Source organism: Jaculus jaculus, chromosome 4 (genome assembly GCF_020740685.1).
Source record: "Jaculus jaculus isolate mJacJac1 chromosome 4, mJacJac1.mat.Y.cur, whole genome shotgun sequence".
NCBI lineage: Eukaryota > Metazoa > Chordata > Mammalia > Rodentia > Dipodidae > Jaculus > Jaculus jaculus.
In genome coordinates, this window is record NC_059105.1 from 96,745,445 (window position 1) to 96,761,208 (window position 15,764).

General features: G+C 36.3%; 1 protein-coding gene across 9 annotated transcripts in view; it reads left to right on the forward strand.

Annotated features, from left to right (window-relative positions):
• The window catches only part of Zeb2 (zinc finger E-box binding homeobox 2), a 139,166-nt gene that overhangs the window by 117,748 nt on the left and 5,654 nt on the right, over window positions 1-15,764 (forward strand). For 6 of the 9 annotated variants that reach the window (XM_045147450.1, XM_045147451.1, XM_004651818.2 and 3 more), the window contains 5 exons: window positions 1,931-2,119; window positions 2,825-3,039; window positions 5,663-5,771; window positions 6,636-8,605; window positions 10,080-10,260. In XM_045147450.1, the coding sequence (XP_045003385.1) occupies window positions 1,931-2,119; window positions 2,825-3,039; window positions 5,663-5,771; window positions 6,636-8,605; window positions 10,080-10,260 (2,664 nt within the window). Of the gene's footprint in view, window positions 1-1,930; window positions 2,120-2,824; window positions 3,040-5,662; window positions 5,772-6,635; window positions 8,606-10,079; window positions 10,261-11,747; window positions 11,837-15,313; window positions 15,460-15,764 lie in introns of those variants that run through there. The other 3 variants (XM_045147456.1, XM_045147455.1, XM_045147457.1) reach the window with 3 other exon arrangements.

Here is a 15,764-nt window from a genome sequence, read left to right on the forward strand (position 1 = left end):
AGAGAGAGAAAGAATGGGCACACCATGGCCTCTAGCTATTGCAAATAAACTCCAGACACATATGCCACCTTGTGCATCTGGCTTTACATGGGTACTGGGGAATTGAACCTCAGTCCTTTGGCTTTGCTGGCAAATGCCTGAACTTCTCAGCCATCTCTGCAGTCCACGAATTTATTTTTGAGATGGTATCACTTGCATTGATTTTTCTCATGACTTTCTAGATGACAAAGCTATATCTGTTCCTTGCTTAACAGTCCAAAACATAATGCCTGCTTCATACCAAGCATTCAGTAAATACATGTCAACTAGTGGATGAATCCATTTTCTATCCTCATCTAAAACCCACAAGTTTATAATAACAGGAGCAAAGAAAAGAAATAGAAAAGAAAATTGGCTAATTTGTTCAAACATCTCCCTGACACAGCTTGCCAAGAGAACCTATAGTGTAAAACATAATGTGAAAGATCTAGAGGAATCAAAGTGGACCTGTTTTCTAAACTATGACAGTAGGAACCTTCTGTGTACTGTCCAAGCAAATTAGTATTCACACAGCTATGATAGACAATAATGTAATAGGTACTCTTCTAGCTCTATTTTATGCATAAAGCATTTTCCTTAGGATAGTTAAGCAATAACTGATTTCAGAAACATATCTACCATGTCTCATGACATGAGTTGCCAAAATTGGTTTACAATAATTACTCATTTCATGAGAATAGAGTCATAGTTTTAAAGTTAAAGTAATATCTTTAAAGTTATAAAGATATATATATGGTCACATAGCAGAATTGTTCATTTAATTCTGTTATTTTTATTTTGTATTTATCAGCTGTAAATTTAACTTGTTTTTTAGCAACTTTAAAATGGTGAAGTAGGGCTGGAGAGATGGCTTAGTGGTTAAGCGCTTGCCTGTGAAGCCTAAGGACCCCGGTTTGAGGCTCTGTTCCCCAGGACCCACATTAGCCAGATGCACAAGGGGGGCGCATGCATCTGGAGTTCATTTGCAGTGGCTGGAGGCCCTGGTGCGCCCATTCTCTCTCTCTCTCTCTCTCGCTCTGAAATAAATAAATAAAAATTTAAAAAAATTTAATGGTGAAGTAGCACTGGTTAGATGGTTTGGTAGTTAAGGCACTTGCCTGCAAAGCCTAAGGACCCAGGTTCAATTCCCTAGTACCCACGTAAAGCCATATGCACAAGGTGGCATATGTGTCTGGAATTCATCTGCAGTGGCTGGAGGCCCTAGTGTGCTCATATTCATTCTCTCTGTCTCTCTCTCAAATAAATAAATAAAATATCAAAAAGTATTATAAAATGCTGCAGTAAAAATTGACATGATAAAGATAAGTGCTTTTTTTCTGTGACTTTTTAAAAAGACAAAATCACATATTATCTCTCTAGAAATATCTGTTCTTTCATATTTATCTGTCATTTCACATATGTCCTAGAATTTAAAGAAGGGTGGGTTAAAACTTAGTTTTTAGCAACTAGATGGATCAATCCATGGCTAGGGACTTTAAGTTTAGTAGACATTAAAAATTTTAAGTGTAGTTTTCTTAAGATAAAAGAAAGTTTCAGCTAGACTATTAAAAGTAGTTGTCACCTTATCATATTTATGGATAGTAGACTATAGTTCTACTCTATAAGAAATTTACTAAATACATTTAAATTTTTCTTTCATTTGTTGTAAATTATGCATATGAATATCCTAAGAAAAAATAAAATGTGTCTATTTAACTTAAAGCACAGTAAGCTCTTTTTGCATATATCATAAGAATAGGCCCATAACTGAAACTGTTCATCTACACTTCTTACAAACAAATGAGATAGTTGTAGTCTTACTGCCTTTATTGCTAACAGTGATGTAGTGGACTTGGTCTTTGAGAAAAAGAAGGCCCCGAAAAGACATGTCTTTTTCCTTTTATGCTTTCAGTTAAGAATGCAAATTGCACAGCAGACTTTGAGGAATACTTCACCAAAAGAAAACTGGAGGAACGTGATGGCCACGTAGTCAGCATCGAGGAGTACCTTCAGCGCAGCGACACAGCCATTATTTACCCAGAAGCCCCCGAGGAGTTGTCTCGCCTTGGCACACCAGAGGCCAATGGGCAAGAAGAAAATGGTGAGGCTGTAATTCATTTTTAGCCACTACACTGACCTCTGCAGCTGTTACGATTACAAATGCACTACATGCCTGGGTGTTTACCTTAAAATTTGAGGAACAGCTGCAGAGGCATGGAATTTCATGAGCAAAGATTAGAACTGTAATTTTAGGGTATTGTGAAATTTTTTTGTCAGCAAATTTGTGTCATTTGTACATCCAATAAAGAACAAGAACAATTAGAGCCCATTTCCATGAGATAAAAATATCTAAATTTATTCCTATCTTTCAGAGATATTTTACTTTTAAGGAAAAAAATATCAAGTTTAAGAACAGTGACCCTTACCTGTTTGTGCTTCTCTCTACTGACACCTGAAAATCTGTCCTTGTAAATTCCTGAATAACACATGACTATAGGGCTCAAAGGGACTTTCAGTCACCTACAGAGAATTTTCTCACTTCTCAGCTGTTTAAATCCTCCCATCTTGTTCCCCAAAGCTCAAGTAATTAATTAATTTTTTGGAGCACAATGTGAGCTGAGTCCGACAAAGCTGTTGTGGGTGTGCAAGGGGACTGGTGTGCGAGGACGCTGGGTGCAATGATGGCGCGGTGGTGGTGCAGATTGCTGTGATTCCTGTCATACCATCCCGGGCAGGCAGCCCATTAGCTGCCATTGATTTACTGACCTTTTGGCCCACTTTTCTCTCTGTCGTCTCTCGGCTACAGACCTGCCACCTGGAACTCCAGATGCTTTTGCCCAACTGCTGACCTGCCCCTACTGCGACCGGGGCTACAAGCGCTTGACATCACTGAAGGAACACATCAAGTACCGCCACGAGAAGAATGAAGAGAACTTTTCCTGCCCTCTGTGTAGCTACACGTTTGCCTACCGCACCCAGCTCGAGCGGCATATGGTGACGCACAAGCCAGGGACAGATCAGGTGGGGGGGTGGTTCTAAGTGATTTCTTTCTATAATAACCCCTTAGAGAAACGATATTGCTTTGATTGGCAATCATTATTAATTTTTCATGGCATTTTGAAGATGCAGATCTTTTAATGGTAATAGCTTTAATTGAGGTCTAAATGATTTTTTGATGGTCTCTTCTAATATGATTTAATAGTCTTATGTTCACGATCGAATGAGTGTGTTAATTTCTAATTTAGAAATTTTATTTGCACTTTAACTTGACTTTAGTTTCATTTTTATGTTCCACAAAAAGTGAATGAAATTGTAGCATTTTAATTATACATTATTAAACATCTCAGCAATTTTAATTCCATTTTTCACCCAGTTTTGCTTGGACTCTGTTTTTTTAGTATAGGATCTAAGGCATAGTAAAAGAAGTGTGTATTTCTTTCATTTGCCATATAGCACTTTCAATTACTTAGGATATTTTTACAAGCTGTTACTAGTTTATGAAATCTAATTATTTTAAGGAAAATAAAAAAAGACATACAAAGTACATGTGTGGATATACATAGTAAATTGGATTCATGCTAAAACCTTGGCTATACCTTTAAAATAGTCCCTTCTTCATATGCCTGTTTGTAGCTAAATGTTAAGGTTGTTCTGCTCCTTTTGGTTTACTTGCCTTAAAACATGAGAACTCTGTCTGGAAAAGGTAAGTAGAGCTTCTTGAATGCTTGAGATAATTGAGTAGAATGGATTCACAGCATCTCTTAAATGTTTCAGCAAAACTGCTCTTTCTGTCCTCCTGGGAGAATTGACTCCGCAAATTGATATTATGATATGTTGGAATGGTAACAGAAATGGTGTGTCATAAGTCACAATAACTAGCTATATAGGCCAAGAATTGCCCTATATATGCTTTGATAGTGTATCTGTTTTTAAAATGACTAAACATGATATGCTGTACAAGACTCTCATGTTTATGATAGGCTTTATTGTCTTTGAATAAGAAAAAGAACAATCAAACACAATTTAGCAAAGATGAAAACACTCTATCATGGAATTTGACTATTTTAAGATAATGTCTCATAGGAATCATTCCATTTATTTCTGATTAAATTTGTTACCTGAATGTTTCTCAGACATCAATTGTAAAGAATATGCTTGCATAGTTACACTTATGTAACAGTTTATCTCCCCATGCTTCTATGCCCCCAAACTCTAGGAAAACAAAAGAAAAGAAAAGAAAACAGGCCCTAGATATTTATCCAGGATAACTGCTTTAAATTTCACATGCAGAAGTGTGATTGTGTTGGCGCATTATGAATGGTAGCTTTGGTGTTGAAAAGTCCCCTCATTTGCTCATGGCATTTACAATTAGTAAATTAAAATGATTGTATCATATTAACAGTGGCACAACTAAAGTTTATAGTAGTCCTCTGAGGGCTGTGGGGGGAGACAAAGCAGCTGTTGCTGTTTGTTTATGCAACTCAGCAACATATGAGCGCTGGTCCCTCAATGGCGCTCCGCGGGCTGGGCTCTGCTTGATCTTTGAAGGTTGCTGCTGTTTGAACAAACCTCCCTGTGTCCCATGTAACACCATCTGTCTCGCTAGGAATGTGGGAAGATTCAGCACACCCTAGCAGTTGTCATACCGTTTCTGTGCTGTCTTTTTGCAAAAGGCTTTTGTGTCATTGCTGCTTGCAAAAGGCTGACCTCCTACCTTGAGCATCCAGAGTGGATGACTGTATTTTTTCCCTCAGAACTCTAAGTCACACTGCTTTTTTTTCCCTCTTGTTCAAAAAGGTCAGCTGTGTTTGATTATATCTCTGTGGCTTTTAACTTGTCTTTTCAGCAAACTTTTTTTTTTTTCTTTTAGTCCTTACTCCCTTGCACACTACTAAAAAGAAAAATGAAAAGTCGTTGAAGTCTTTCCTACTGGCCTGTGATAAAACTACTCAAGCAGCTCTAACCCAAGATGTTTGTCTCTTACAGTTGATAATGAATCAGATCTGATAGGTAACACCTCAGGAAACGGGGCTAAGTGTGCCACTAGCAAGTGAATGGAATATTTAAACATGGATACCACATATTTATAGTCAAGGATTTTTGTTTGGTTTTGATTGCAGGATTTTTTTGTACTTTTAAAATTTCTGTTTGATGCATTATAAGTACACTTTTACCTTGAAACAGAAAATGTACAAAAATTTATTCTAAGTTGAACATGACTTCTTTCTTTTTAAAAAATACTGTTTACAATATCCGGGAAACTATTTTTTTTCTTAATAAAATGGCTACATTTTAGAAGGAAATCTTTAAACTTTTAGAGCCTGCAGTAAACACAAGAATTGCAAACATCTTTACAATTATTCTTTCTCATCTCAAGGGTCAGAGAAACATTTTGGAAAAGAGACAACAGACGTAATTGTGAAGCAAGTGTTGGATAGGCATGTGAAAGCACTTTTTTTATTTGTTCCAATTTTATGACCAACATTATCACTTTTATTGCAACTCTGAAAGACTGGGCAGATAAATAAGCATGCACTCAAACCTTTGGGCCTGTCTAAAAAACAGAGGCCTTTGAAAAATATTTATAACAAATTTTCTTTGTTTCTCTTACCCAAAACTGACGTCATTCTTTCTCCTTTCACAGCACCAAATGCTAACCCAGGGAGCAGGTAATCGCAAATTCAAATGCACAGAGTGTGGCAAGGCCTTCAAGTACAAGCACCATCTGAAAGAGCACCTGCGAATTCACAGTGGTGAGTAGCAGAGGGTGCTGCTACTTACACTTGCATTCTTTTTAATTAGAGAAGGTTTTAAAGATTATGTGAAATGTACACAGTTCTGTTCACAGCCTTTTGAAATTACTCATTGATTTCATAAGCTCTGTGTGCCTTGGAGAGACTTTTTAGTGTACCACCAATAACACTGTCTTATAAAAAATGAGAAATGCTTATTCTTCTTAATTCACAAACACTTGGACTTGTTACCAAACCTAGAGACTCTTTTTTGCCCTTTTATTCCTTCTCCAGACTAAACCTTTTGACTTGGAGAAATTTGGATGGAAATTTCTAAAGAATATTTTTTATACCTAACAACAGAAAAGGTGGGAGAAAATTGGATAAGAGCCTGTGTATGATAAATATTTCTTGATTCCTGAGAGCTGTACATTACAGACCCATATCCTACCTCTGAGATTTCTTCTTTATAAGTAGTTTGATAGCTCTGCCAAGCATTTTATTACCAAATTGGATGCTATTCAAAGAACTAGTTGGATTGGTAGAATCAATGGAATCTCCACAGAGTTGATTAAAGCCATGGCTTCACTTCCCTTTAAATACTGCGACATCTTTATTGTGCTATTGACCACACATTAATCTGACACTGTTTAAATAGGAAGCTGCCGATGGCATGACAAGATTTGGGATCTAAGCTGAAAAGGCATAGATAGCCTTCACCTACCATAGCTAACAGCTTGAATTATGTCCACCCAAGGTAGATAAACCCCAGAAATAGTTATGGTCACATAATTCTAATTTAAGCACCTGAATGATATGTTCGCAGATGCCTTTGGTTGTTACCTAATCAAAGAAAGTTAATGTTAATTATAATTATCATTTTAGGTGAAAAACCTTATGAATGCCCAAACTGCAAGAAACGCTTCTCTCATTCTGGTTCCTACAGTTCACACATCAGCAGCAAGAAATGTATTGGCTTAATCTCAGTAAATGGCCGAATGAGAAACAATATCAAGACGGGTTCTTCCCCTAATTCTGTTTCTTCTTCTCCTACTAATTCAGCCATTACTCAATTAAGAAACAAGTTGGAGAATGGAAAACCACTTAGTATGTCTGACCAAACAGGCTTACTTAAAATTAAAACAGAACCACTAGATTTCAATGACTATAAGGTTCTTATGGCCACACACGGGTTTAGTGGCACTAGTCCTTTTATGAATGGTGGGCTTGGAGCCACCAGCCCTTTAGGAGTTCACCCATCTGCTCAAAGTCCAATGCAGCACTTAGGTGTAGGGATGGAAGCCCCCTTACTTGGATTTCCCACAATGAATAGTAATTTGAGTGAAGTGCAAAAGGTTCTACAGATTGTGGACAATACGGTTTCTAGGCAAAAGATGGACTGCAAGGCTGAAGAAATTTCAAAGTTGAAAAGTTATCACATGAAGGATCCATGCTCTCAACCTGAGGAACAAGGAGTTACTTCTCCTAATATTCCACCTGTTGGTCTTCCAGTAGTGAGTCATAACGGTGCCACTAAAAGTATTATTGACTATACCCTAGAAAAAGTCAATGAAGCCAAAGCTTGCCTCCAGAGCTTGACTACTGACTCAAGGAGACAGATCAGTAACCTAAAGAAAGAGAAGCTACGCACTCTGATAGATTTGGTCACTGATGATAAAATGATTGAGAACCACAACATATCCACTCCATTTTCATGCCAGTTCTGTAAAGAAAGCTTCCCTGGCCCCATTCCCTTGCATCAGCATGAACGCTACCTATGTAAGATGAATGAAGAAATCAAGGCAGTCCTGCAACCTCATGAAAACCTAGTGCCCAACAAAGCAGGTGTGTTTGTTGATAATAAAGCCCTCCTCTTGTCATCGGTACTTTCTGAGAAAGGACTGACAAGCCCCATCAACCCATACAAGGACCACATGTCTGTACTCAAAGCATACTACGCTATGAACATGGAGCCTAACTCTGATGAACTGCTGAAAATTTCCATTGCTGTGGGCCTTCCTCAGGAATTTGTGAAGGAATGGTTTGAGCAACGAAAAGTCTACCAGTATTCAAATTCCAGGTCGCCATCACTGGAAAGGAACTCCAAGCCGTTAGCTCCCAATAGTAACCCTCCTGCAAAAGACTCTTTATTACCCAGGTCTCCTGTAAAACCTATGGACTCCATAACATCACCATCTATAGCAGAACTCCACAACAGTGTTACAAATTGTGATCCTCCTCTCAGGCTAACAAAACCTTCACATTTTACCAGTATTAAGCCAGTTGATAAATTGGACCATTCAAGGAGTAATACTCCTTCTCCTTTAAATCTTTCCTCCACATCTTCTAAGAACTCTCACAGTAGTTCGTACACTCCAAACAGCTTCTCTTCTGAGGAGCTGCAGGCTGAGCCTTTGGACTTGTCATTACCAAAACAAATGAAAGAACCCAAAAGTATTATAGCCACAAAGAACAAAACAAAAGCTAGTAGCATAAATTTAGACCACAATAGTGTTTCTTCATCATCTGAAAACTCAGATGAGCCTCTGAACTTGACTTTCATCAAGAAGGAGTTTTCAAATTCTAATAATCTGGACAACAAAAGCACTAACCCTGTGTTCAGTATGAACCCATTTAGTGCCAAACCTCTATACACAGCTCTTCCACCACAAAGCGCATTTCCCCCTGCCACCTTCATGCCACCAGTTCAGACCAGCATCCCCGGGCTACGACCATACCCAGGACTGGATCAGATGAGCTTCCTACCACACATGGCCTATACATACCCAACTGGAGCAGCTACATTTGCTGATATGCAGCAAAGGAGGAAGTACCAGAGGAAACAAGGATTCCAGGTAATGAGCCCAAGCCTTTTGCTCTGAGGAGAGAAGAAAATAGGTAGTTGTTTTGGCTGTGTAACTTACCTAGCATTTATAATGTGTTGGATTCAATTCCCATACTTGCCCTGTCCCAAATTACAAAATTTATTTGCAAGTACAACAACAAATCTTAATGGAAAAAAGCAGTCAGTAATAGAGTTTTCAATGTGACCCTAAAATTGAGAGTGATGAAATCATGAGCACTTTTCTCTCTGGGCACATTTGCTTTTACAGAAAAATGAAAAAAGGAGAAAAAGAGAAGATAAAGAAAAAAAGCAGTTACTTAGGAAGCTAACACCAAAGGATAGTTGTTTAAAGGCCAGCATGGGCAACATAGCAAGTTCTTTTCTCAAAAGAAAGAAAAAGGAAAAGAGAATTATAGTTAAAATTTGATTCCAATATTTGATAGACTTACCTAGATGCTAAAAGTTAAAGTGTATCATGGCCACATACTTGAAAGATATTCACAACTTAGAAGAATTATGTATACAAAATATAATGTGTAATTTGTTTTACAGAGAACAGTACATTTTGAAGAGTGTTCACGGATATTTTCAATGTTAACACATAACTTCTCACTTACTCTTTAGAGTATTAAACGATGTGTTGTTTTCTTTGAACATGAAATCAGGTAGTAGCATACCCAGTATAATCCCTGCTTGCAATCCAGGAGCGTAAGTGGCAGTGTACCTCTGTAACAGCTGTTCCAGTGCTCCAACTTGCAGTACATCTGCCCTCTTTGAAATGTATTTAAGCCTATTTAATCTTCTCTAATATTAATTAGTGCAGGCATAGTTTGAGAAAACTGAACTGTGGGCTAGGCAAATGAAAATGTATGTTATCATGCAAGTTTGCACTTCTTTGGATCAAGACAAAATAAATATCACGAAATTTAATAATTTACTGATCCACATTCATTATTGCTCAGTGCTGAAGGCTGTTTTAACATAGATAGAACATTGATAAAAAGTGTTATTAATATTCCCTATTTCAAATTAGAAAATTAAATATAAAAATATAGCTTAAGGCTTTTAGTTGGTAGACATACATTTAAATAGATTGCATAATAATAACATTTTGTTCCTAAATATAAAATTCAATTAAAATGGGGTGTCTACAGCTACAGATCATTTCTAAACCAAAGCACACTGGAAAATATACTAATTCTGATATCTAATGTTTTTTTCATGGGTATTTCCTGGTATTAAGAAATGAAAGATTTAAGATAAATGTATGTTTCACCTATCTGGAGCAGAGAAGAGTTATATTTTTGTGGAAATGTAAAATTTCATATACTGTTTAGAGAAATTTAAAAATTTTAATCATTGGAGTGATATTAATTAGGAATTAACCTAGAACTTTTTAAGTTCTCTAAATGTCAGCCTATGCAAAGTGTTTGGTCTAAACACAAAGAGAAGAGATTATGTTGAACTATGTGATTATATCACAGGGAGAATTGCTTGATGGAGCACAAGACTACATGTCAGGCCTAGATGACATGACAGACTCCGACTCCTGTCTGTCTCGAAAGAAGATCAAGAAGACAGAGAGTGGCATGTATGCATGTGACTTATGTGACAAGACATTCCAGAAAAGCAGTTCCCTTCTGCGACATAAATATGAACACACAGGTATGAGTGACTTTGACTAGCTAGTTAGAGCTTCCTGGCCTGCTGTACATTTCATAATATTTAATGAGTGCACTTGTGCAACATAAGATGTAGCATATGCTGATACCTTCAACAAGAGAAAACTAATGTGTTTGCGTAGCTCAGGAGGACTTTTCTGTTGCCTGTTTATTGTCATTTGTGTGTTTATGAGTATGCTTGTCTTCATATATTTCAAGATATTCTGTAAGACAAATTTATAAATCATGTCCAAGGAAAATTTAAATGTCTAGGGTAATAAATGCCATGATAAGGACTAACTATTTAAAGTATCTTCAATGCTTAAACTGTGATAAGTTTTAAATATATTAGTAAAACTAATAATAAATCTAGTCAATGATATGTTAGTTTCATAATTCTAACATCAAGTACACACCATAATTTTGGGGTGACTTTGTTTGCTTTTCATAAATTGAAGGCATTTTGAATCAACTGTGTCACTCCCATAAAAGAAAAGCAATAGACAAAAAGAACTACTGAATCTACCTATAGTTGAAAGAGCAAAGCCTTCTAACATTCATGAGTTTATTTATAATTCATGAATTACTAATCAACAATTACAAAAAATTAACAGCCTCATTCTTCCCTATGAGTGAAGAGATGGGGCATTAATTTTGTGAAAAGAAGAACAAAATTGTCATTCCATAAACAGTATTGTTTGCCACCATCCAAGATCTGGTATGCTGCTATGTGGTAGATTTCCACCTATGTTCTCACCCTCCTTACTCCTCTTTTACCGACTGCCCTGTACGAGAGAATTCAGCCCCATTCTGTTCTTAACCCATTTCCAGATCTTCTCTACTAGAAATTGGGCAAGCTCTACTAGCCCTGGGTGGGTAAAGGAGTTTTGTATCTCAATTAAAATATTGGAAGAAGAGAAAGAAAAAATGCAGGAAAACATTTCATTTTAAATGGGGTGCGGGGGAGCATGCTTATGGAGGAAAAGTAATTACAAGGCAAAAAAGGGGTACAGGAATGTGAAAACCTTCCATTATATTTTGACTACTTGTAGACTTGGTCGTTTCTGGTATTGAAAACTGTTCTTGTGAAGCAAGAGCACCAGAAGCAGGTGGAGAGTTGGGAAAGGCAGGCCAGTGCTTTCCCACTAAATGCTGAGGATTTTGTGAAGAGCAGTGTTCCTAAGAACAGTGCCCCTAATCCATCCCATTCAGACTCCTTTCTCTAGCCATCTGATGTCTGTGGTTATTATTTTTAAAGTTTAATTAATGAAAATTTAAAAACAACCCAAACTGGATAGCAAATTAAATTAGCTTTTATACTTGAGTGATATATTTGAGATGTCAAAATTTGCCTGCACTGTTCTTTTATTATAGGTATATTTTCTTTAGTACCAAGTCTTATTTAAATATTTACAGAGTAAAGATATTTTCATACCTAAATTTACTTTAATTTTAATCAACCTCAAATATATTTTGTATTTCATTATTCAGCTACAATAGGCACACCACTGAAGGCAACTTTCCCTCTCTGATTGGTCTTATTATATGACCATATGCAAACTCTATCATTTACTACATGGTGAGTGTAAAACTTTTATTTTAGTGAGGACTATCATATATATATTGGCATCCAGTCAATATTTTTATTTCCTATAAACTAGATAGTGCATAAGCTTCATAGGTATACACATAGTTGAGAGACCCAAAAGTTGACAAACATATATATACAATTAATTAAAAAGTATTATGTTAAAATGTAAAAGTAAAATGTCTGGTACTTTAAGATAAGGGATCTGCTGCTTAGAAACATTGCCTAGCAACAGGATGCTAACCATCCAATGGTTTCTCTAAACTGGTTGTTAATTATCCTCCTGTTGACTTCCCAGCTTGTCAAGTTTCCAGTATGTTAACTTTTTGGTCTCTTGACCAAACATCTCATGACATTACTACTGTCAATGTGTTAGGTTCCATTCAAGTAAAATTCTTCATGAATTTTCTGTCACTATGATATTTGTGGAAATCTACTTTCCTCTCCTAATTGGGCCCCATAAGCATTTTATTTGTTTATATTAATCTGTAGTATTATTTAGAAAATGATTTAATATGAATAAATGACAACTGTCTTGGGATTGATTGGTTCTAAAGCTGGATAATGAGTTGAATTGTCATTTGATTATTATGTGTTGATTATAAATGTGTCATAGAGAAAATGTGTTTGTTGTCTGTCTACCAGTTAACACATAGAATTGCTTAAATTAAGAAGAAAACTCAAGTCTACTTAAACTTGGGATTCTGTGCTCTTTTGCTGCAGCCTATTTTAATTTATTCTCAAGTCAAATACCAAAGTCATAATGCTTAATTTTTCTTACCAATACTTTATTACTTGCTTGCTTTTCTTGGGATTGTGTATAGGGTAGAAAAGGAAGTACTATGTAAATGTTAATGTGGGATAATTGTGAGAAACAAGGACTGAAAAATAAAAATGCTGAACCTCCTGTTAGGCCCTGTCAAGAACTCATTTCTATTCCACCAAAAATTTTAATCTGATATTTATTGAGTGTTTCTCTTTTGAGATATTTTGGTAGGTGCTTTCAAACCACATTACTCAGAAAATTAATTAAAATATGATTACTTTTGAGTAGACAAAATCTAAATTTTAAATAAATTTCCAATCAATTTTTTCTAACTTATATGATAATTTTTTAATACCACAACTTTGTACTTATTAACTGCAACCATCAGTCTAGCTGTCAAATGAATCAAAAACCTAGAAATCAGGGAAAAAAATGTTTTCACTAACTATCAATTTGAATGTTTTTCTAAATCTTGCTCATATAGAAATTTAATTCTAGGACAACTTGATTTAAATCCTGTAAACCAATGAAATACATTCCAAAGATTTGAATACTTAGTAGTGAAAAACTAAAAATAGTAGAATATTTAGAATAAGGTATATTTCAAAATCCTCATCCATTCCCTACTTCTGTCTTATATGACATCATAGCTGAACATTTTATTCTTTCAGGTTGTCAGTTTGTAATGCAGAATTAATATAATTCTATTATGAGCATAGTGTTTATCATCAAATTATCTGAAAATGCTTGCCTGTAACTACAGAGAAATTATGATAGAACAGGCTTAGTGTATATCTCCCAATCATCTAAAGGGTCTTGAAACTTGTGTTGGTGAATACTTACTTGCTTTTGGTAGGGTACACCTCTATGTTTGCTGTTTTGAAAAAGAGAAAGCTTTTTCAGTTGTGATGTTTATTAAAAACAATTCACATATTCTCTCCATGAAGTAACCCAGCTGACTGACCTTCTTGTACTCCTGGCATTCATATCCAAAAGTGGTTGCAGGACAGTTTTGCTCATGCATGCTGCAGCAACTAAAGTACCAAGAAAAACAAAATCACATATAATTTATCTCCATTCTGATCTATTTCTTGCATGTCCTCTGCTCCTAATGTATGCATCTTGCTTAGAACTTGGGAAATGACTGAACATGTATTAATGAATAAGAATAAAGTGATCTAACCACAATTGAGTGTCCACTATGAAATCCTTGCATTAAACACTTTAAATACCCTGTCTTCTTTATTACATGGCCAGTCCACAAGTTAAGTGCCCAAAGGATCTTCCTTTACCTGTAGGGACCCTCAGAGTGGCTTCAGAGTCACCATGCCTGAGACTACATCACAGCCAGTCCTAAAAGATGGATTTGAATGCAGGCAATGAAATTCCATAGCCCATCTTCCCTATTGCATAATGTACCATCCTGCCACCATAGATAAATTGCTACAAATATCTTATCTTTATCCCAGTAACAGCATTTCTTTAAAAGTATAAGTGCACATAAGCAAGACAAAATTCATATCTAGCAGAGTTTCCCTGAAAGACAAAAATTAATTAAAAGAACTCTATCTTTTCTCACAATACACTTCTGTTTCCTGTTACCTTCATTCCACAGTGGGCATGTCAAATGGGAAAGCATAGTGTCTCTACAAATTTCTGCCACCCTGCTGGAATTCTTTGTCATCCAGTTTACCTTACAAAATATCTTTTCCAAAGGACAAAGAATGATTTGTATAGGACTTTAATTAGACTTGTTTTCTTAAAAGTGTTAGTTGCCTTGAAGTAGCTCAATAGAATTTTCTGTATTCCCAATACAACTAGTGGTCACAACAGATACCTTTTTGAAGTCTGCTCTCACAGGTAAATAACTTCTTACTACTTAATTGCTGTCCCTTCCCATATCAGTCATATCGTCAATTGTAGATTGGGCATTCCAGTAAAATAAAGAACATTCATGTCACAACATATAACTGCCTGCCACATTTACTAAATAATAGCATGCCCTGGAGGCATTAGATAACATTATTAGAGATATTTGATTACTAATTGGGAGTATATGTCACTCATAACTGAATACCTGAAATGTGCAAAATGGGCCTCTAATCTTTCAGCATGTCATTTAGCAAATGAAAATGGGGTTGAAACTACTAATGCTGTTTTTTATTTTAATTAAATTTGCTAAGATGCAAGTGTGTAATAGGAGTAAAAACACTAGCTTCATGCATGTTCTGATGATACCTGTGCTCTACATGACACACTCATGACTTTAACTCTGGAGCATCAGGCTGATCATATTTTTTTTTTGTCAGTTCTATTTTGGAAATAAACTTTTAAGTATGGCAGCTATGGAAGGTGTTGAAGGCATTCCAGTGCTATTTGTGGCCTGGAATCAACCAGATGTGTTTAGGCTTGGCACTGGTTTCAAGTTCCAAACACTGGTTAGAAACTGCCTGGAATGCCAAAGGAAATAACAGCATTCTCTAGCTGAAGAGTATTCTAACACTCAACAAGTGGCTGTCGTCTTATGGAAAACTCTATAGGGAAAACACTGTTTGGAACTAGTCCAGCCTCCATGACATACGTCTTTCTAGTTTGTATTTTCAGATGGTTTCTTCTCAAAGTTTTATTCTTAGAATTCTATGCCTGGTAAGACTTTCTTAACATCTTCTTTCCTCTACTTCTGCTCCTTTTCTAACTTGGCAGTTTGCTCCTGTTTAAGACCTAAAGCCCAAGTTCAAAGCAGCTAACTCATGATGTAACAAGCTGAGGAAGTCACTGCCAATGCCAGCAATGATGCCATCTTTCTCACGCTTATGCAAGTCCTTGCTTTAAAAAAAAAAAAAATGTAAGGAAGAGAATCGCCTGGTGACCATGGGTGCTAGACCACTAGACATGTCTTTTGTCATAGGACAATTTGCAAAGTGTTTACTGAGACAGTTAGCAACCCAAGTCTTCCATTCTGAGTTTTCCTCCAAGCATTTTAAGTTCTTCTAGTTGGTTAATTCACTGCATTGCATCCTCAAGCCTTAGAAAGCCAGATTATGAGATGAACATGCATCTGCCTAAACCCTCCTTGGATTAGACCTTGGGTGTGCGGCTCTTTCAGACGTAAGCAGGCAGCCTGATGCCTGAGTCTGGACACGTTGACAGAATT